Below are 23,868 nucleotides of genomic sequence, written 5' to 3' on the forward strand. Positions count from 1 at the left end.
TTGATGTTGCCACTGTAGGTTAGAACATACTGGAGGGCACTTAACCACCACCACCTAAGAAATACATCTCAGCATGTTTCCATTACTTTAATGTTGTGCATTCACCTATGTGTCAAATAATATAAAATGATACCTTATCATTTTACTGAACCAGAAATGTCTGGAGTTTGCAAAGGATTTTTTTAAAAGGCTACATTTTTACATATTAAAATGCAGTGCACTTCCCAAACTCTTAAATGAAGACAATTGAATGGATTTATTGTTAATAAAAATCCTTGAGTTTCTCTTCCCTTAATAAAAACCTAAGTGCCTCAATTTTTTTTTCTAAAATGAAACAAACCTATGCAGGCGCCACCCATGACGTCTTCAAGTGAACCCTGTGGTTGACTTGTCTCTGTAGTAGTTGTGCTCTGAATTTGTTTATCTGGAATCTTTCTTTGAAAAATAACAACAATAGCAAAAAGCATGTTTGGGTAGAAATAAGTATTTTCCACAGTAGTAATTGAATTGTATTGTAGTTATTTACTCTTCTTTGTGGGTTAAGAGCAAGAAAAATATATTCTTAGCTCTGAAAAATCAGAGAAATAGTGGGTTTGATCTGCTTCAACATTCCCTCTCTGTTTCAGATGAGATAAAGCCTTCTCAATTCTTAACCCCCTCTCTCTGAATACAACACATTTATTTTCCAAGAAATCTGTCCCTGTTCTTTATGGTGTCCAAGTGGAACGTCTTATCCTAAAGCAGAGTCTCTTGATAGTGGCAGTGTGAGTGCAATGAGAGTGGTAAGTGTCCAGATGCTCTCTGGAAGATTGGGGGTTTGAAACCCACCTAGAAGCACCTTGGACAAAAGCCCGTAGAAATGTTTCTAAAATATGATCTCTTGAAAAACCCCGTGGAACACAGTTCTGTTCTAGCACCCATGGGGTCACCAGGAGTCAAGGTCAAGTTGACAGCCACTGTTGGTGATGATGTCATCCTAGAGCAGCGGTTCTCAACCCATGGGTCCGCGACCCCTTTGGGGGTGTCAGACAATCCTTTCACAGGGGTCGCCCGATTCATAACAGTAGCAAAATGACAGTTATGAAGTAGCAACGAAATAATTTTATGGTTGGGGAAGGGCCACGGCATTCAGAAGGTTAAAAACCACTGTCTTACAGCATGCTCTAAGATCTGACGTCAACATTTTGTCCCACGAACTTGCAGTCTCAGACATGCCCTGAACTAAAGATATGCATATTTCATATTCATGTCAACCTTCCAGACCAAGGTGAATGATACATTTCAGCTTTCCAACAGTTTGGCTAACTCTGCTCCCCAGACTGTAGCCATGAGACCAAAAGTACAAAGGGGACAAAAACGGGTTGGGGTGACCTGAACCATGTCATGAAATTCATTACTTCTTTTTTGTAACCAGGGAAGGAAGCCCTTTATACATAGACTATTGAGTGTTTATTTGTATTTTCATACCGTCATTCACCCACTGGTGATAAGAAACAGCATATAATTGAGGCGAGAAGTAGAGAAACTGCTACAGATACATTAGGAGCTGAAAGAAGCTTGGAAAAGATGTAGCCATCTTGGTCACTGGCCTTTTTGATGAAGGACCTGTATGGCCATCACCAGTCGTACCCCCAGGCATGATAGTCACCCATTTTCACAATGATCCCGAGTCATCAAGCAAAGGATTCATGCGGTCAGTTTGTACTGCTTTAGAAACAGAATTATTTTATTTATTTGAGAGAGACATACAGGTTTCTCATGGCAACCCTACATGTGCTGACAACTGTACTCCATAGGGTTTCCTAGGCTGTGATCTTCTGTAAAGAAATGACCAGGTCTTCCTTCTGATCTGCCTCGGAGACCTGGTTACAAGTTGGGCTGTGATCCCAAAGGTCAGTAGTTTGAAACCACCAGCCTCTCTGAGGGAGAAAGACTGTAACCCATAAAGAGCTACCATCTTGGAAACCCACAAGGGCAGTTCTACCGTGGCCCCTGTAGAACTCACAGGGTCAATGTCAGTGACCATCACCTCGATGTCAGTGAGTGTGGTTTTTGTTTTTGTTCTTCCAGGACACTGCAGGGCAGATATGAACTGCCTTTTGGTTAGTACTCTGGAACATCACCATTTGGGAATTGCAGTTAAGTGGATTGTTGATCGAATTCCCAACAACAATATAGATTTCTATTCCATTTTGGGGGGGGAAGAATATTTAACACTTAATGAAGTATCAATTATCTAGAAATCATATATTTGCCAAAACCCAACCAAGTTTCATGATAATAAAGTCTAAATGAAACATTAATGAAATAACTAATACTGTTTTAGCCTCATAAATAAATGCTATCCTACAAGTTTTATTTTCCATTAAACTCTTGTCCATATGCACTGGAGATCTGAGGCCAGGCACCACCTGAAGTCATCGCTGGCGTGCTCTTCCATTGTGCTTCCCTTTTGTACATAACACCCAACAAGTAACTCCTTATAGAAGTTAATCATCTCTTGCAGACACTAAATCATTTTATATTTCTTCCTGACACATTGCATCTTCCATGTTTTGATTGTGAAGTTGTCATCAGAAGGAAAGGCTACCTTCCATCCCCCTGGGCACCATGAGCACAGCATTGCCCTCAAAAACTGAAAAAGAGAAGCACCTTAGGCAGTTGGTCCATAAGTACCAGAACAAACCGACAGAACAACAGCCACAGGTGAGTTGTTACTAATATTTTTTCCAAACTTTAACCCAACTCTTGAACTGTGGACTACATATGGCTTACCTGCTTTAAATATTCTTGACCTCAACACTAGAGGTGAGGACAGGTGCTCCATGGATACAAAGGTGGAAGCAGATATTTTATCTTATTTTTAATAAAGTACTGTAGCTGTGTAGCAACTACAGTAAGCTGACAGTTTTTCTTTGGTTCTGAGAAATAATCCTTGGGATTTCTTGGGTAAGGTAACTTTGTTTTCTAACGCTGTCTGATTTCACTGGAGGATTTGTGCAAATGATTAGGGACTAGCCAGGCCACAAAGACTACCTGTTCATCCAACTTCTGGAAGATGAAGGAGTATGCTTCAATGAACCACACATGCTGTAAGGAGGCCAAAAAAGGCCATGGACCTTTTGGTTGTTGAAAGACATCAATTCCACTGGAGGAGGTTGTACTCAGCCTAGGGACAGGGAGCTTCAAACTGGGAAACCTGCCTGGCTTTGCTCTGTGTCCTTTCTGGTTATGTAAAGTAAGTGTGTGTGAATACACGCTTTGTGGATTCCCTGAGGAATCCAGTGAGTTACTCAACCGCACATGGGTCATAAGTGTTAGGAGGCCAGAAGGTGAGGGTGTGGGTGGACTCTCCAGCTTGGGTGCAGCACTCAGAGGATTTAATGGGAAGTCAGCCCCAAATGTGTGGCCAACAAGGCAGATGATTGAATATCAGATGGAGCTCTCGAAGCATGCCGTTAGTGTTCATTAGCCTATTAGCGTGAATTAGCATGAAGTTAGCCTCTTTTGCACATGGAAGAACTATGTCTAACACCAGGTAGCTAGAGGCAGAGAGATGCACTGCATGGGATGTCCTTTGAACTTGTGCGATCCAGTGCGGCCCTGGGTGGCTAGTGTCAAAGAGGATACCACTTGGGTCATGAGGAAGGAGCTGGGTGAAGCTGAAGACAGGATCCATTTCTAGGCAGGGATTGGACTTCTGTAGATCCTTACTGTGCATTAAGTGGCGAAGGTGGGACTTTTCCACTCAGGCTGGTCCTGAATGCAAATATAAGAAGGGGCTTCAGAAGTTTCTTGGGAAATCCCATTATCTCTCAAGTTCATCTCTTTTCCATAAAGAGTTTGAAGCTCCTTCATATCTACACAGACCTAACTGGGTGGCTCAGGGAAATGTATTTTGATTCTACAGATGAGCCTGTAGCTCTGTGGAGACCAGCCAGTCTGTTCCAGGTCACATGGCCCAGATTGGAAATCAGATCTGCATGACTGCAAAGTTTACACTCTTTCTATTTCATGAGTCTTTTTCTCTAACAGCAGACTTTTTCAGTTAAAAAGTTGTTCTTTTAAAAAACGTGAGCCTAGGGGAATGTGTCATGGGGACCCAATGCCCATCTGTAGACAGCTGAACACCCCTTCCAGAGGGGTAGTGAGGAGGAGATGGGCCACAAAGGGTTCAGTGTAGCAACAATGAAACTCAAAACCTTCCTCTAGTTCTTGAACACTTCCTCCCCCCCAATTATCATGATCCCAATTCTGCCTTGCGGACCTGGTTAGACCAGAGGATGTACAGCGGTGCAGTAGGGATCTGGAGGCACAGGGAATCTAGGACGGATGAACCCCTCAGGACCAGCGGTCAGAGTGGCGACACCGGGAGGGAAGGGGGCGTAGAAAGGGAGAACCGATCTCGGGGATCTACGTGTAACCTCCTCTCTGGGGGACGGGCAACAGGAAGATGGGTGAGGGGAGACGTCGGGCAGTGTAAGATAAGATAAAATAATAATTTATAAACTATTAAGGGTTCAGGGGAGAAGGGGGAGGGAGAGGGAGGGAAAAAAAGGAAAATGAGCAGATTCCAGGAACCCAAGTGGAAGGCAAATTTTGAGAAGGACGAGGGTAAGGGATGTATAAGGGTGCTTTACTCAATTGATGTGTGTATGGATTGTGATAAGAATTGTATGAGCCCCAATAAAATGATTTTTTAAAGAAAAAAGAAAAAAAAACGTGAGCCTATTCAGACATAATCTCAACTCATATTTAATTTTAAGAAAATCCAAGCAGTCAAGCATTACTATCAATAAGCAAAGGTAACCATGACAATTTCAAGTGGGAAAAAAAAGCAGCTTTGGAAATTATTGTTCTAATTTCGTTACTAATCATTTCTGTATGTTTACTTTGTGGATCTTATACAGAAATTCATCATTTTTAAATTATGTAGGCTGTCAGCCTCATTGAGTAGCACGCAGGGAGGTCGGCAGCATAGGTCTGAGTGTGCCAATGCCGCTGTAGATGTCAGGAAATTAAGTCCTTATTCAAATTAGCAAATTGTCTTGAGCAGCAGGAGTTAAGACCCCTAGCCTTAGCTTGTTACTATTACATATATTTTGGACTCCGAGCAAGTAGACTTTTTCCTCCACCCCGGTTTCCCATTTTCACCTCTCTCCACCTTGCTCGGGTGCCTACCGTCTCCGGAAGCCCCATCGAATCAACCTACCCTTCCCTTTTAGCTTGGAGTCTTGGGGTCTCTCTCGGGAAGGTACTAACAGCACCTTTGGAAATACCATTGTCCTAGGCAGTCCCCACCCCCAAAGCAGGTTTGTTTCCCACAATTCCTAGAGCCTGGTCCAGTGTTGGGCATATGAGAGGTTTAATAACAGAGTTCAAAATTAAAAGCAATTTAACTAAAAATCCCAGCCAGTGGTTATTTTAATGAACAATTAGAATATTTGGAATATTTAAATTTGGTTAAGTTTCCTTTGGTGCCACTTTTTACCACTCTAGGCAGGCATATGGCACATCCTACATTTCCTTTTACGAATTATGCTTTTTTCAATCATTTTATTGGGGGCTCATACAATTCTTTTCATAATCCATACATACATCCATTGTGCCAAGACATATATACATTTGTTGCCAGCATCATTCTCAAAACATTTGCTTTCTCCTTGAGCCCTTAATATCTGCTGCTCATTTTCCCCCTCCCTCCTCACTCCCCCCCACCTCATGAATCCTTCATCATTCATAAATTATTGTTATGCCATATGTTACACTGTCCGACGTCTCCCCCATGCCTTCTTCTCTGCTGTCCCTCCCCCAGGGAGGAGGCTATACATAGATTCTTGTAATCAGTTCCTCCTTTCTACCCCACCTTCTCTCCACCCTCCAGGCATCGCCACTCTCACCACAGGTCCTGAAGGAGTCGTTTGTTCTGGATTCCCTGTGTTTCCAGTTGCTATCTGTACCAATGTACATCCTCTGGTCTAGCCAGATTTGTAAGGTAGAATTGGGATCATGATAGCGGGGGGGAGGAAGCATTTAAGAACTAGAGGAAAGTTATATGTTTTATTGTTGCTACCCTACACCCTGACTGGTTCATCTCCTCCCCACAACCCTTCAGTATGGGGTGTCCGGTTGGCTACCATTGGGCTTTGAGTTTCCACTCTGCACTCACCCACATTTTCAATGATATGCTTTTTTGTTCCTTGATGCTTGATACCTGATCCCTTCAACAGCTCGTGGTCACACAGGCTGGTGTGTTTCTTCCATGTGACTTTGTTGCTTCTGAGCTAAATGGCCACTTGTTTATCTTCGAGCTTTTAAGACCCCAGACGCTATATCTTTTGATAGCCGGGCACCGTCAGCTTTCTTCACCACATTTGCTTATGCACACATTTGTCTTCATTGATCGTATCAGGGAGGTGGGCCCCCACTGATATGAATTGTGCTTTCTATCCTGTGGAAGGAAAAGAGCCTTGATGGTGAAGTGGGTTAAGTATTGGACTGCTAACTGTGCAGCCAGCAGTTCAAACCCACTACACGTTCCATGGTAGAAAGATGAGGCAGTCTGCTCCCATAAAGAGTTATACTTTCAGAAATATTATGAAATAATTTTACTCTGCCCTATAGGATCACCATAAGTCTAAGACAGTGATTCTCAACCTGTGGGTCGCGACCCCTTTGGGGGGTAAAACGACCCTTTCAGAGGAGTCGCCTAATTCATAACAGTAGCAACATGACAGTTAAGAAGTAGCAATGAAAATAATGTTATGGTTGGGGGGTCACCACAACATGAGAAACTGTATTAAAGGGTCTAGGCATCAGGGAGGTTGAGAACTACTGTCCTAATAGATTCAACGGCAGTAGGTATAGAGATCAGATTGATCCTTCGTCATTAGTTATGCCAATCATGAAACTTTAAGTAACTTGTTGTCGTCTGAAGGCAGAATGTTTTATTCATCACTGAGTTGCAGATTTTGATGAAGTTGATGGAATAACAGAATTGAACCATGTGTTCTTTCTTTCTTGGTAGTTGAATTTTTTGTAAAAAAATATTAAACCAGGTTTATAGATTGAATTCATTACAAATGAAAACAATGACATCCAACAGTGTGTAGACAGTGAGCATAGGAACCCTCGGGGTGTGGTGGTTATGTATTGGTCAGCAGTTCGAAACCACCAGCTTCTCCTCAGGAGAAAGGTGAACCTGACCACTTCCATAAGATTTACCTTCTCAGAGAAATTCTACTCTGTGTTGTAGGACTGCTCTGTGTTGAAACAGAATCAATGGTAGTGAGTAGTGGGTACAGCATTCTATCTAGCAGTTCAAAAGATACAAGAATTCTCACTATCCTCCCGTTCCCTTTGGGCAAACACATCTAGCCTCTTCAACATACATGTCAGTACTCAGGGTCCTTAATGGATTCCATGGTCGAGTTTCAATCAACCACAAGCAACCAATTAAAATTTTAAAAATTTATTCATTTAGTACATTTTTTCCAACAGTTTTATTGGCACATAATTTACATATCATATAATTTAATAGTATGATCATTCAATCATATCAAGGGATATTGTGCAATCACCACCACATCTATCTTAGAGCCCTCCCTCCCTACATGGTTCAACCACCTTTGAAATGAGTTGCGCAGTCACGATCAGTTCCAGTGCTCACTCCACACTCCCCTCTCTCACCTAGTTATTTACTCACCAAACCCCCTTTCCATCCCTCCTTCCCATCCCTCACCCCTGTATTCCCTAAAACACTTGGTGTCAGTTACTACCATTTTATGTTCCCTCCTCCTGTGGTAACCAACTCTGAGCTGGAGTCACCTCGATGGCAGTGAGTGAGGAGGGGCCATGGAGCATATACGTGCCCTTGTACTCGACTCCTAGAGGCAACAAGACTTACCTTGAGCTTTGATGTCTATTTAGGCGGTTTTCAATCTATGGGTTGTGACCCTTTGGAAATTGAATGACCTTTCACAGGGATCACCAATTCATAACAGTAGCAAAATTTCAGTTATGAAGTTGCAATGAAAATAATTTTATGGTTGGAGGGTCACCACAACATGAGGACCTGTATGAAAGGTTCAAGGCATTAGGAAGGTTGAGAACCACTGCTTTAGGATATTTAGAGGGAAAGGCCAGGGCATCCTAAGTGAGAAAACAACAGAAGTGAAGACTTGCGCTTTCATGTAAGCAACCTTTTAAATTCCATGCTAATCTTATGGATTAAAAAAAAATCCACCCAAATGCTGGTTTAGCTTCTTTGTCTTTTCACAACTGTTCTTCTTTGTATAGTATTATAATTGTTGGATATTAAAAAATGAGAAATGTTACATCAAATTTCCTTTTCACAGAAATAATCCCCGAAATGTTTAAAAATGGTATTTAGGTGATAATTGATCCCTGATGTCAGAAATTAAACTATCCAACAATCGGTGTGAATTACTCTCTTCCTGGCTGCAGTTAGAGGGAGACAACGATTCGAGGTCCATACTGTATCTGGATCGCATTGACCCCCCAAGCCTACATCCATGAGGTGTATAAGAAATGGCCAAAGTGAACTTGTGGGAGCAGCCAATGCAGATGGCCCAGTAAGAGCCAACTCCCCGTGAGTCAGAGACAATTCTGACGAAAGACAAGTTCAGCTCTTGTCCACAAATCATGTGCTGTTTAAAGATTCTAGCTACATACATCTATTTAAACAAAAGAGAGAAACCATTTTCTAAGACGTTAAATAACTTGGATCAAGTCACATCGTGCATCTTGAAGTGGTGAAATTGGAATTTGTTCCCTTTCTGCCTAATTCCAGCCTCATTTTGCTCTCCCTCCCGTAGGATTAATTCAGACAAAAAGAACACAAGACTATTTACAAAGGCAGCAGACTGATAAATTGCAAAGCACGGCTGTTAATGGAAGTACCTAAATTCAGTAAAGCTAACAGCAAAGCCCTAATTCATGATCTGCCCCCTTTTATGAATTTTATAGAGTAAATGTTTTGCCCTTCTCTTCCACACCCCCGTGTCATTGATAAGCGGTGCCATCAAGCCAAGACCCTTTTATATAAAGTGTGTTTCAAGAATCTGCGCTACCTTTTCTTTTAAATGGATATGTGAGTAATCTGTGCCCAGCTTCTTGTTTCTGTTTCCCTCATGACTTCTAATTTCTACACCTTGTGACAAGTGCCACCTTCTGGCCAAATTGTGAAGCGTTGTCATTTGCATAAGGTCTCTAGATTGTTCAACTTTTCATGTATATATTAATCTGAATAATTTTTTTCCAGTAAAGGCAGACAATAACTTTGAACATTCAAGTAAATTCATGAAATTGATCCCCCCCCTCTTTATGAGACCTTTCTATTTGATATTCCATCCTTTTATCTGTGTCAGCAATTCAATTTCTGCTGTCTGCTATATGAAAGTTGAGTTGTGCTGTATCATGCACACAGACTGTAGTTCAGTTGTGTTGTTAAATGTCAATGGGCGGATTCTAACTCATAAAGACCCTGTCTACAACGGAATGAATCAGTGCCCGGTTCTAAGCCCGCCTCACAGTTGTTGCCACATTTAAACTCCTTGCTGTAAGCAGTGTCAGTCCATCTCCTTCAGCATCTGCCCTTTTGAGGGGGGCGGATCCCATTTGACCAAACATCCTTCTCCAGGGCCTGGCCCTGCCTCCCCACATGCCTGAAGTATGAGAGATGAAGCTTTACCGACTTCACACCTAAGTACCATTGCGACTGTACTTCTAGTGCCTCGGTGTCCACTCTGCTGGCTGTCCATGTAGCATCCAATGTTATTCGCCACTAACATAATTCAAAGGTATTTGTTCTCCTCTGATCTTCTTTATTCTTTATTATTCTTTCACATGCCTATGAGGCCACTGAAAAGACCACAATTTGGGTCAGGCACACCTTAGTCCTTGAAGTGACTTCTTTGCTTGGTAATGCATTCAGGAAATCATTTATACTGGATTTGCCCAATTCAATCTGCCATTTGATTTTTTGAGTGCTGTTTCTGTGAATATTGATTGTGCATCCGAGTAAATTCAGTGTTCCAGAATTCCTGTTCTTCACCACATTGTCCACAACTTACTATGATGCACACAGTTGAGCACCTTTATGTCATTAATAAAAAACAGGTACACCTCAAGACAGACAAAACATATTTTTTATATTCTGACTGATGATATTGACATTGATATTGATATCGACACAGATATTTAATTCCTGAATATTATATCCAGCAAGGTCCATCTGTATAGTTATAGTTTGATATTTAAAAATTAATTTCTCTTTTTGAAGTCATATTGGCACATCAGCCATATGTCATACAATTGAGCAATTCAATCACTCCGAGAAGAGTTGTACAATCATAACCACAGTTCATTCGGGAATATTTTCATCTTCCTTGTACTAACGGTTATCCATGTAATTACTTTTAAAATTGTCACAAAAATAAACACAACAAAACACTCTCTATTTAAACAACTTCTGATGTAGAATTCACAGTACCTTTGATTATACTTTTCATGTCGTACAACCATTATTGATATCCTTTTCCAAATTATTCCACCGCCGTTAACATAAACTCAATGCCCCTTAGGGGAAAACTCTTCCTCCTTCACCATGGTAACCATTGGTCAAGTTTGGCTTCTTAAAAAAAAATTATCACCAAGGCTATGTTTTCCAACAACTGATTTCTCTTCTTCATTTCTAACTTTTGCATCCCAATCCTCGATACATATCAGTGCATCTTAATTGGATGTTTGATCAAGTCAATTTCAGATTTCAGACCCCACACCGCTGCCATCAGTCAATTCCAGTTTACAGGGACCCACCCTGCACAGGATTTCTGAGGCTGTGTCTCTTTATAGGAACAGATAGCCTCAACTTTCTCCCAGTGAGTGGCTGGTGGGTTTGAACTGCTGACCTCAAAGTTAGTAGTCTAATACTTACCTGACACCATCACTGACTCCTTCCCTATTGCAGAAGCTTCTAAAAATGTTTAATTTCCAAATAGTTGGCGTTAGTGATTGGTGCATAAATTTGAATAATAGACTAAACAGTTAACTAGCCTTCCTTGTAGGATGCTGGCTATTTTTCTATCACTCACTGACAATGTTGTACTTTAGAGTTTCTCTTTATGTTCGGAATTAAGTCTATCTTATATTTTCTTAAGGAACTTTAGTGGTCTAGTGTGTTATGAGTTGGGCTGTTAACTGCAAGGTTGGCAGTTTGAAACCACCAGACACTCCTTGGGAGAAAGCTGAGGCTCTCTGCTCCTGTAAAACGTGTAGCTTCGGAAAGCCAGGGCAGCAGCTCTCCTCTGTGCTGTAGGGTTGCCGTGAGTCATAATTGACTCAGTGACAGTGAGGGCTTCTTTTTGCTTTGCATATATGTAGCGCTAATGAGTAGTATATATACCTAATCAGTCGATTTGTTTAACGTGTCACGACTCGGTCTCTCCTGACTAATGTAAGTGGAGGAGCCTACAGTCTAGACTCCAGCACTGGGCTCTGGTTCCTGCCATGGCATTAGTGCCTCACATTCATCAGCGTTTCCACTGTGCTGCCTCGCGCTCTCTGCTCCCCGCTGCTGAGAATGCCTTTATTCCTGTGTTCTGTCTGATGCGGTATTTGCTGTTCCCCAAATCCTTCAAGATGAAATTCCTGTATGAAAGCTTGTCTCACATTCCTAGCCATAAAAAAGTCTCCTTCCTTCCAACTCCCATTGTCCTTAATGCGCATGTTTCCTTAGAGCATACTTGACTTCCATGCCTGTTATTATGGTTATTTGCATGACTCACCTGGCTCCTATGTCAAGGCTATATGCTCATTTCCTACAGTTGTGATGACAAAATACTACATCCTTGGTGGCTTAAAACAACAGAAATTTATTCTGTCACAGTTCTGGAACTTAGAACCACTTACCAATGTGTTGGTGGAGTCTGTTCCCTCTACAGGCTTTAGGGAAAAATCACTCTTTGCCTCTTGCAGCTTCTGGTGGTCCCAGTTATTCCTTAGTTCACAGGAGCAGAACTCCAACCCTAGCTACCTTCTTCATAAAGCCTTCTCGTTGGTGTGTTTTTCTTATATCACTGGATTTGGATTCACTGTTCATTCGGGATCATTTCATCTGGACGAGTTAGAGCTAACTTCATTTAGTAAAGACCTTCTTTTCAAATAAGGTTACATCCTGACAATTCAGTCAGATAGGAATTTGGGGATCAATCCTATTTAATCTACTGTAATAAGCTTTTTCAAAGAAGGAACACAATATTATTCATAGTTTTGTCCTTTTCACATACCTGCCATTCACTAAACAATGAATAGTGGAAGGAATAATTGGACTTATGCAAAATTAGCCACAAAAAAGGGACCCCCTCCAAAAATACTTTTTATTGGATTGCACTGGTGGAATCTAGATTAACTCAATTTATCATGTTCTGCACATACTATTGAAGATCAAAATGCACTTGCATTTGGTCAAAATTAAGCGCTGTATTTGATGGCAGTACAGTGACTGCTCTCGGATCCCATTTGTCCAGTTTAGACTCAGCATCAAATGAATAGTCTTTGTAAAATTCCACGGCTGTTGAAAGGAAACTCTATCAATAGCTTCCTCCTCTTTTGCAGTGTTTATGCGAATGCAAAAAGGAAAGAAAGGAAATAATATACCCTGGCAAATTCCCACATTGGTTGTTTCAGCGGGAAAAGCGGAGCAAAAGAAGGCTTGCTGAACTTTTGGCCGCATTTTCCAAATTGAAACTGCATATCTGAGTACAACTTTGTCATGAAGAATGAGACTGCATTTTCCCACTTAGAATTTAATCTTTCTAATGTGCCATTATTGTGTGGGATGCTGGGATTTCCAATCTGTATGACTACAGAGACAGATGCCTTAGAAAATACATTGATTCATCAAGAGTACTTTTCAGACTTCCACATACACTGCCATGATCTACGATATATGACACCCAAGGGTCTTTGTCTAACAAGAGGCTGCTATATTTACGGCAGTTGGAATATTCTATTTTATTACTCTTGCCACACAGACCCCAGCTCTCTATGGTGATGCATTGCTTCTCCAGATGGGACAATGAATCATATAGTCACGCTTGTGGGGCCCATGTTTGCAGCGTACCAGAGTAGAGGTTAGAGGAATTGCTTGAAATGGGCTCATTTAGAAGTCCCTTGAAGGCAGGACTAGTGTGTTCTTTCGCTTCCGTGTGCTTCACACCCCAACACCTGGCTCGGGGTTGGGCATATGTTTAACCGAAGATGCTCTACCTTTAGCTTGAATTTGCCTCTCCACATTATTTTCTTCTACCAGTCATCTGCCAGTTGGTTGTAGAATGGTGGCTTCTGTGTTGGCATGACACTGGAAGCCATGCCGTTTGCACTCTGAATGCCATCAGGGTGAGCCACAGTAGGCAGATTTCAGTGGAGCTGTAGGATCAAGGCGGGGCCGACTGATCTACTTCTGAACAGCACCTGCAGTGACCACCCTCTGGACCACAACGGAATATTGTCTGATGTAGTACTGGCAGATGAGTCGTGCAGGTGGGAAGAATCTCAAAATCTACTCACTGCCATCTAGTCAATGCCAGCTCACCGTGCCCCTTTAAGACAGGGTAAAACTGCCCCAGTGTGTTTCCTAGACTTATTCTTTATGGGAGTAGAAAGCCCCATCTTTCTCCCATAGAGAAGCTGGTGGTTTTGAACCACTGGCCTTGCGGCTCGCGTACCATCTCATAACCACTACAGATTGAAAAATACTCTCCATTGGAAGATTGTGCAGGGACAGAAAGATTTTTCCCCCTGTTATATGTAAGGTTACTCAGTCAGTCATTAGAAATTAACAAGATTGAAAAATACTCTCCATTGGAAGATTGTGCAGGGACAGAAAGATTTTTCCCCCTGTTAAACATTAAGTCACTCAGTCAGTCATTAGCAATGAACAAGATCAACAATTTTCTTTTTCACTCCTCCTTTCTTGAGGAATGGTACCACCCTGGCAAAGCCGGGTTCTTGGTTTAATGGAACAAGATGTAGTGTTTCAGTGGTACAGGGGAGTCAAAACAGCCAGGCAGTGGAACATACTTTGTTGCAGGGGATCCCCATATTAAGCCTCCCCGAATCACCATCTTCTGCCCTGGCATTTTGGATTGAAGAGCGGCATCTGTTGTCTTCTGCTACGGGTATACATGGAAGTGACCCAGCCTCACTGCTCAAAGCCAGAAGTTTTTAGAACCCTGAAAGAAAGCAATCTTCTTTTGAGAAAGACAGTAGTCGCTTTGAAGTCGGGAGGCTGTCTTGCCACGCGGTACCCTTTTCTTCACATGCCCCTCAGCCATCTCTGTTCGCACCAGCAGACACACGCACAGAGCAGTAGTAGAAGGTCGGGCATGTTGCCAAGAATGATTTTAACTGGAGGGCATATTCATTTGGGTCTTAATGCACATCTCCCTATTTGATCTGTGACCTATAGAAACTCCTTAAGCACTTGAACTATTTGCATGCCCTGCTCTTCATTCGTGTACACACTCATCAGGACCTCTCGCAGGCAGGCTGCCAGCTGGCCTGGAGCTACCTGGGACCTGCTTATCCTCATGGAGTTATGGGTGTTTGGCTTCTTCCCTAAGTCAGCAACTCATTGTGCCCCACGAAAGGAACACTCGCAAAGCTAAGTCCTCTCGGTGCTCAAATGCCATTTCTAAACTTGTTTGACCTGATCTCACCTCGCACTCTGGACCCGACTTCACACTTTGAATTCTGTCTAGGGAACTTTGTGACGTTGAATTCAAACACATGTCTCATTCAGCCTTGTTAAATGTTTCCCTCCGAATCAGGTTCTTGGCTTGAATCATATTCCTTCTTATGACAGTTGTTTTGTGTCACTTTGGCCAGGTCAGGATTTTCCGTAGTTTGGCATTTAAGACCATGATGAGATATCGTACCATATAATCATCTCCTTAATAGGATCTATAAGCTGCCAGTCAGCTGTAAAAAAGATTGTGGTGGGATATAATAACTTATTCAGTTCCTAGTCCTGATGTAATCCGATGAAAGGAAGTACTCTCGGGGTTGTGGTCTGCTTCTAATATAAGTGGACACTGTGGGAAATCTTGCTTGATTTGTTTGCTGAGACTGGATCCTGCATCTGGCTCATAAACCTGATGAGCCTGAGAATCACCAGCGGCCTGGCATCTGACCTGCCATCCTTAGATTCATTCACTTCTGCCCCTTGCATGACCTGCTGACCTTGGATGCTTTTGCCTCTGCATCCACCAGCCTGATACTTTTTTGGTGGTCTTGACTTCATTAGCTCTCACAGTTACTGAGCCACGACAAACCTCCAACTTAACATCTGACCTGTAGCCTTGAAACATTTCTGGACTTGAACTTGCTAGCTTTTACAACGGTTAGTATCTTTTTCTTGATATATATTTTTATCGCTATCTATCTATCTATCTATCTATCTATCTATCTATCTATCTATCTATCTATCTAATCTATCATCTATCTATCTAATCTATCTATCTATCTATCTATCTATCTATCTATCTATCTATCTATCTATCTAATCTATCTATCTATCTATCTTGGGTACTTTTCCAGACATGCTTTACCCAAATAAGTTCTAACTGTGTTACTCCTTCACTTATTGTCACTTGAAACATGATCTGTCTTATCAGAAAGGATGTGAGGTCACCTGCGTGAAGGGTCTAATTTATTCCTAGACAACTGACAGACATCCATCCATAATCTTTCCTTCACACTAACCTACAATCACCCTTCCCTATTCTAAAAGACAAGGCCTTTGTCTTATTCTTCTCTGACACTTTAAAAGAAAGATTCTTTGAAATTTTGAATAGGGAAAGTATAATTTATCCAATTTTAGGAACTGCTTTAAGGAAATCTGCAAGGTTAGAAGTGAGAATGAAGTTAAGGCCAGGCCTTTGGGAGAAGTCTGTGTAAGAGAGAGGCTTCAGCTCCTTAGCTTCTTCGATGAACGTGGCTCTGTTGCTGCATATGCTACCGTTCTGATTATCACAGGTTTTTGTTTCTATTTTTCTGTGGCGGGAGATTACATCTTTTTCATATGTCCATTTGTCCTCTCCTCTCAATGCTCTTCTCCAAGACCTTTGTAACCATGTATCACTTCTGTTTAATTCTGACCCCACTCTGAGCAATTACTGTAGTTGTCTGTCTGGATTACAAACAAATGGTAATTGCACTTAGACTGTGTGGCTGCTCCTTTAATGTACTGGCTCATGTAATCCTCATGGCAGTTCTGTGACACATGCTTGGTTATGAGTCCTGCTCTTCTCATTGTGTGTGTGTGTTTAATCATTTTATTGGGGGCTCATACAACTCTTTATCACAATCCATCCATCCATTGTGTCAAGCATATGTGTACATTTGTTGCCATCATCATTCTCAAAACATTTGCTTTCTACTTGAGCCACTGGTATCAGCCCCTCAGTTTTCCCCTCCATCCCCACCCCTCCTTCGCTCATAAACCCTTGATAATTTATAAATTACTATTATTTTACCCTGTTTTACACTGTCCGTCTACCTTCACCCATTTTTCTCTTTTCTGTACCACAGGGAAGAGGGTTATATGTAGATCCTTGTGACCAGTTCCCCCTTTCTACCCACCTTCCCCCACCTTCCCGGTATCACCATTCTCCCCACTGGTCCTGACGGGTTCATCTATCCTGGATTCCCTGTGTTTCCATTTCTTGTCTGTACCTGTGTACATGGTCTGGTCCAGCTGGATTTATAAGGTAGAATTGAGGCCATGATAGTGAGGGAGGAGGAAGCATTAAGGAACTAGAGGAAAGGTGCATGTTTCATTGGTGCTATACTGCACCCTGACTGGCTCGTCTCCTCCCTGTGACCCTTCTGTATGTGGATGTCCAGTTGTCTTCAAATGGGCTTTGAGTCCCCACTCCACACTCACAATGATATGATTTTTTGTTCTTTGATGCCTGATCCCTTTGACACCTTATGATCATACAGGCTGATGTGCTTCTTTCATGTAGGCTTTGTTGCTTCTCAGCTAGATGCCCGCTTGTTTATCTTTAAGCCTTTAATACCCCAGATGCTATATATTTTGATAGCTGGGCACCATCAACTTTCTTCACCACATTTGCTTAGGTACCTGCTTTGTCTTCAGTGGTTGTGTCAGGAAGGTGAGCATCATGGAATGCCAGTTTAATAGAACAAAGTGTTCTTGCATTGAGGGAGGACTTGAGTGGAGGCCCAATGTCCATCTGCTGTCGTAGTACTAAACCTATAAATATATGCACATAGATCTATTTCCCCATTATCATTTATAAATATATTTACATATGTGCATGCCTTTATTTAGACCTCTTTGCCTCCTAGTTCTTTCCTCTATTTCCTTTTACTTTCCACCTGTCCCACTATCATGCTCAGCCTTCATTTGGGTTTCAGTAATTCTTCTCGGTTACATTGCCTTTGATCAAGCCCTACCAGGTCTCTTACATCCTCCTTGCCACTGATTTTGGATCACTTGTTTCCTTGTCCCTGGGTTTCTTAATACCACTTCATTGCCCCCACCTTCCCATCTCGCATGCTCCTTGGAACCAGTCCCATTGTTTTCTCCTCCAGATTGTTTATCCCGCCTATCTTGTCTAGATAGATCTGCAGAGGTAATCATATGCACACAAAATAGACAGAGCAAACAAAGCAATTAAAGGAAACAAAACAACAAAAACAAAAGCAAACCAATCACACAAAAAAGAAAAGCCTGTAAATAGTTGAAGGTCTATTTGTTGACCTTTAGGAGTGTTTTCTGGTTGAGTCTGATGGGGTGCCAAGCCATGGCCCCAAAGTCTATTTTTGGTGTTCCCTCAGGACTTCCTTGCTCTGCCCCCCTTGCTGTTCTGTTGCGGTTGCACACCCTTAGTGTTTTGTCTCGGTGTGAGTCCTGCTTTTCAAGATGAAAACAGTTGTGGTGCAAAGAACCAACTTAACAAGGAGAGTGCTAGCAAGATGAAGAAGTGTGATTTTAACTGTAGAAATCTACTCTTGGCTCCCTTAACACTATGGTTTGTTGTCAGTTTTGTAAAGTGTTGTGTGGTCAACCTTGACTCATAACACCCCATAGGACAGAGTCGAACTGCCCTCCTGGGTTTTCTTTGCTGTACTCTTTACAGAAAACTGAAGTCAAACTTAAATTTTAAAAGTGTATGGAATTATATATGTGTGTGTTATATATATCATGCATAATATATATGATATATAATTCTATGTTATGTGTTTTACATATAGTAAATATATGTGCACTATATAAAATATGTACTTTAAGATATAGGCTACCCCCCAAAGTAAAATGATTTAGCTTTATATATTAGTTGATAAAGATATTATTTAATTATTAGTAGATAAAGTAGTTTCTATTAGTAGACATCTCTATTTCTAATAAATTTAGGAGAGAAAAATTTGGAAAAACTAGAATTTTTTTCTTTCTGTTCAAGTTTATTTTGCACACTGAACACGTGAAAATAAATGTTAGTACACTAGTCAGGTGTGTATCTCTTTTTACATAAAGAGTTACTTAAGGTAAAGTGAAAATATTTTGCTTTTTGTCCTGTTGCTTTAGAAACCTTCTAACACCCCATATGGTTTTTTGTCATTTTATTTTTGTGTGTTGCCTTAGTCATTTCCCCACCACATTTGTTGTGTTATTAAATTGAGCATGTAAATGTCTCCTCTGAACCTGTGACGATGCCGGCATCGTTCTAAGTACATTGAGTTTTATAACCGAGAGGTCATGGATAGCCTCAGCAAAATACATTTCAGACAGAAAGGTCACTGGGGGAGGGGGAAGGTGAGAAGGAAATAAGTCCAACCCATGTCTCATAAGCCACTTGTCAGAGGTGTCTTCAGGAGCTGGAGAAAGATGGAGTTGGAGCTAGAAGATTAGCTAGAATCAAGGAACATTTAGGGTGGGCAGAGATTTTGTGATGATTCTGGATTAGGAGAAAGGGACCCATGGAATTGGAGAAACCTAACACAGGGAGCGATGGGGCCTGCTGGTGCAGACAGATGCTAGGAAGGCAGGGAGGACAGGAGAGAAAGGCAAGGCTGCAAGTGGAAGGTTTCATTTAAAGCAAGAAGAGAGGCATTTTCCCTCTGAGATTGTGAGAAAAATTATGGGCACTTCACACACATGCCTAATAACCTCAATTTTGATTACAGGTCTCTAATGAGGACATAGAACCACGTGCTGACAGTGGCAGCTTTGGACAGTGGCTCTAAGGAAGATTTGGGGCAGCCTTTGAGGGAGTAGGGGAATAAGCTAACTAGGGACAAATATAAGGAGCCCTGGTGCCACAGTGGTTACGCATTGGCTACCATTCACAAGGTCAGCAGCTCTGCTGGGGACAACGATGGGCTTTCAAGTCTCTGCAAGAGTTACAGACTCAGAAGCCCACAGGGGCAGTTCTACCCTGTCCTAAAGGGTCATTATGAGTTGGCATCAACTCTACGGCAATGCGTTTGAGTTAGGGTCACATATAAGGATTGTCTAGAAAAGGATACAAGTAACACTTAAAAAACCAGTGACAGAGACTCAATAGTTAGGTAAATGTTAGCATTCAGAAATTTCGAGGCAGAAAGAAAAATAATCAATGATCTGGTTGAGCCAAAGCGGAGTATTGTTGGGATGGATGTGGCAGAGCATAGCTAAAGAGATGACCTATGTGCAGGGCCTATAAAAAGTCCACAGGAAAATGGAATTAAAACAGTTTTCTCTTGAGCTGTTTGAAGCCCCCTCACGTTTTCACACAGAAGTAGGAAGAAAGAGATGTCAAGTGGAGATTGAAAAACAAAAACAAAAAATGGAGAGTGGCATCTGAGCTGAGAGGTGAAGAGAGACATCAGCATCGCCTGGGCTGACTCCTATGAGGCAAAAGTCAGTCATACCCCAACCTCCCACCTTTCTTACCCCTTCTGACACTGATCACTCCTCCCAGGCAGTAAACTTCTTTGATGGGTGTGTTAGTTTGGATACTTTAGAGAAACAAATCCACAGAAACTCACGTATAAGAGAGAGTTTTATATAAAGGTTAAGTGTGCATCAAGAAAACATCCCAACCCAGTGCTGCCCAAGCCCACAAGTCCAACATTAGCCCATATGTCCGACACCAATCCACAAAGTCCTCCTCCATCTCACAAATCACACGCAATGATGCCGACTGCTGGAGGAAAATCGAGTCAGTGAATGTGTAAGCATCTCAGCGCTGGCAGGGGTCTCCACACAGGTGCTCCAGCACCCTGGGCTACATCGGGGTAGGTCCATGTGGCTTCTCTTCAGGGATGTCTTACAGGAAGTGAGCCTTGCCAGTTAAGGCAGGGAACTGGCTAACGCAGCTGCACCCTGGTCTGACCATCACAAAGCAAGAGACCCAAGGACTAGAAAGATGAGGTTCACTGAGCCATTTATCCCTCCGCCCTTCAATTAACCCCACATGTGTTTATCAGCCAGGTTGGCACAATAAACTAACTTCCTCAGTGGGTATGATAATTCTTTTCAGTGGACAAACAGAACTCACAAATGATAATTATGATTATTGGGTTTATTAGGAAAGTTAGTAGATTGAATTCAGATGAGAAATGCTTGGGATACAGATGTTCACTCGGGACTATCTCTACTGTGCCTGCAGGAAGGTCACTCTGTGACCTCCAGCCTCTTGGCCTGGCCTCTACCCTGTTCCAAAAAGGCTGTAAAGCTCTTTTAGGGCTGCCAATACATGCCCAAAGGGGGCAGCATGCTTCCATAAACCTTTACAGAAAGGCACTCAGCATTCTTTGTGTCAGCAAACCTAGCTGCCCTATTACATTTCTGAAACACTCCACTCCACAAGTCAACCTATGGCTCAAAGCCACTCTGTTTTACTTACTGTGTGGGCTGGGAAGTACTCCATTCTGTCGTAGCCTCCAGATATTGTTTTTTGCTGCTACTATTCTGTCCCTCTCTATTGCTCCTCTGGTGTCACAGCTGTCTTCTGGATCAAGGAGATTGAATGTGCAGAAATCTCAGGGTCCAAAGGACAAGCTCCACTCTGGGTGTTTTTTTCTTGCTGGTAAAGAGATTTCCCCTTAACTCCTTCTGAGACGGCTTGTTTGGTGCCCTGTAGAAGAACAGTCACAACTCCTCATCCTATCGACGCCTTCCCCCACCTTCTTTTACTCAGTCCCATGAGGAAAGTTCAATGGGTGGACGTAGCAAAAACTATGGCTAGGAGAGCCACATTCAACAGATCATTGCAGAGCAGAATGTGATAAATTCAGAGAAAAAGGAGAAATTGACTTAGAAGTTCCAACGGAGATGAAAAGCATCGATAATAATGCCGAGGGAATTAGAAGACTTGTAAAGTGTAAGTAAAGATGGAGTGTCTTTAACAGATGAAAAGATCAGTGTAAACTGCTTCCAGTTGATGGAGCTCTTAGAGTTACATCCTGAAGGGGAAAATCGGAAAACATAATGGGAAGTTGAGGACTCTTGGAGGGTGTGTGTGTGTGGGATTGCGGGAAAGGGAAATGGAGTCCTCCAATCTTAAAGGATCGATATGATTGGTTTCTGTAGAATTGATTCTATTTCATGTCAGCTCTGTGTTTTTCTGAGTGAATTTGAATTTGCATTGTATTGGGCGTTCATAGCTGATCACTCCGAAGTAGACATCCAGGCCTTCCTTTGAGTCATCCCTGGGTAAACTCAAACCACCAACCTTTTGGTCAACTTCCTAGTCCTTTAACCATTTGAACCACCATTGATTCCTTCTCAGGGTTGTAGTGTACCTTTAATGCAAAAAGAGTGAAATTATGACCTATTGTTGGTAGTAAAACTTTTGGGGTATAAAACTAAGTAGTTCAGTGTAGTTCGTTACACGCATCTCTCCATATTTACTGCAGCCTTCTTTTAGTGAAATTTTTTTACCTCTCTCCTATTACTGGAATTAGCCACAGTGCCCGTTACTATTCTAAAATGTTTTAATTAACCACTATTATTGCTTTTGTCTTTTTTCTGTTAAAAACCGGCTTATTTTATTGATTTTTCTCCTTTGTTACCTATTTTGTAAAATGTCTGAAGTTCGTTTTTAGAAACACAACATAAAATGAAAGAAGAACAGTTGAGGAATATATTAATTTTTATGTACTCACACTCTTTGGAGGTGTGATTAGTAGCTCAGGTCAAAATGCATTACAATAAAAATATGGAGCAAAACAATTATCTCGACGCTAGCAACAAAAATGTTGTAAAGGACAAACAACAGAAACCTCGGGGGGGGGGGGAGGGAGGCAGCGGTTGGTGTAAGATACGAAAATAATAATTATTGATCATTTATTCAGGGGTCACGAGGGTAGTAGGGGAGGGAGGGTAAAAAGAGGAGCTGATACCAAGGGCTCAACAGAAAGCAAATGTCTAGAAAAGATTGACGGCAACATTTGCTGCCTGATACAATTGATGTATGGATTTTTATGAGTTGTAAGAGTCCCCTGATAAAGTGATCTTGTAATAAAAAATGTAAATAGATACGAGACGTAGTCTCACCGTTCTCCTTTCTAAGAAGCATTCTGTCATTATTTTTTCCAAGATGGATTTGTCCGGTCTTCCGGGAGTGCCTGGTAGAGAGAATAGTCTTCGTGGGCACCATCATTCAGGTGCACACTTTCTTTCTAGGATAGTTCGTGAAGAACACTGAATAAAAATGGACTTCCAGAAGAATTAACGAATAAATATTGGACGAAGTATAGCCAGAGGTACCTTAGAAGTAAGGGCAGCAAAGGTTTTTCTGGCTTGCTTGAGGCAGGGTATCAGGGAAGACTAATTCTCAGAGAAGGACATCCTGTTTGGTAAAGTACAAAGGTGAGCAAAACGGGGAGTTCTTTAAGTGACACAGTGGCTACACAAACAGTGGGCCCAAACATACCTACTGTGTTCCCATGCGAGAACCCCAAGTTTGAATCATCAACATATCTAGTTTAAAAGTTCGTAACTGGAAGATGTTCAAGGAGAACACCTCTTCCCCTTCCTAACCCAGAAAGGGCCGGTCCACCTTCAGGTTCCAGAGAAGCTCAGGCCCAGAGTTTTAGTGAGTGCAGCTGCCGCAGGCCATGTTTGACCCACACCGTGGGACTTCCAGGTGAGGAAGAAATTGTTTCAAGAGGGCTACAGAGGGTGAGAAGCAGGCGCAGTGACGCTCCGATGATGCTCACAAGACATTTAATCTATAATTGAGGGGATTATTTTCTCTTGCTACTGTCTAATCACTGACTATCAGAACCTCTTTGAAGCATAGCTAACCTTAAAGTGGGCTTCTTGACCAATTGCTTGTAAGAGTATACTGTTTTTAGGAAAGGAAGAATGTTGGGTTACTGCTTGCGCTTGATTATATTTTTTTCCATTAAAGCTTCGATGTATACCACCGAGTAGGATTTCAGAGCCTGCTGCCATCTTCCAAGCTTCGGCACCTAAGGTCAGTCGTTAAAGTGTGATGGAGCCATTGTGTCGCTGTCAACAGAAGAATAAATTGATCATGTTCTACGCCCTCTTCCTTCATGAGTTTGAGAAAGCAAAGTACTAATCGGTTTTTAAAAGACGGACTTCATTTATTTTTTCTGAATAGTGTACTACGAGGAGGCTTCAAACAGATTGTGGGAAAATGTCATATTTTAATTCCACTTCTTCCATGAACTTTAAAAAAGCCCTTTGTGCCTATTTCTTAGTGAAAACTTAGGGGAAATTAGACATAAGAAATTTAAAACTGCGCATTATCGATTTCTAGATATGATGATCATTTTAAACATCGTCATGTATTTTCCCAGTGC

At 41.8% G+C, this 23,868-nt stretch overlaps 1 protein-coding gene across 1 annotated transcript in view; it reads left to right on the plus strand.

Moving 5' to 3' along the window:
* Positions 1-23,868, plus strand: part of MORC1 (MORC family CW-type zinc finger 1) — a 224,168-nt gene that overhangs the window by 137,420 nt on the left and 62,880 nt on the right. Inside the window, exons 16-17 of the mRNA XM_075542961.1 lie at positions 2,568-2,706; positions 10,886-10,905. Of these exons, the coding sequence (XP_075399076.1) occupies positions 2,568-2,706; positions 10,886-10,905 (159 nt within the window). The remainder of the gene's footprint in view (positions 1-2,567; positions 2,707-10,885; positions 10,906-23,868) is intronic.

This window comes from Tenrec ecaudatus, chromosome 2 (genome assembly GCF_050624435.1).
Source record: "Tenrec ecaudatus isolate mTenEca1 chromosome 2, mTenEca1.hap1, whole genome shotgun sequence".
NCBI lineage: Eukaryota > Metazoa > Chordata > Mammalia > Afrosoricida > Tenrecidae > Tenrec > Tenrec ecaudatus.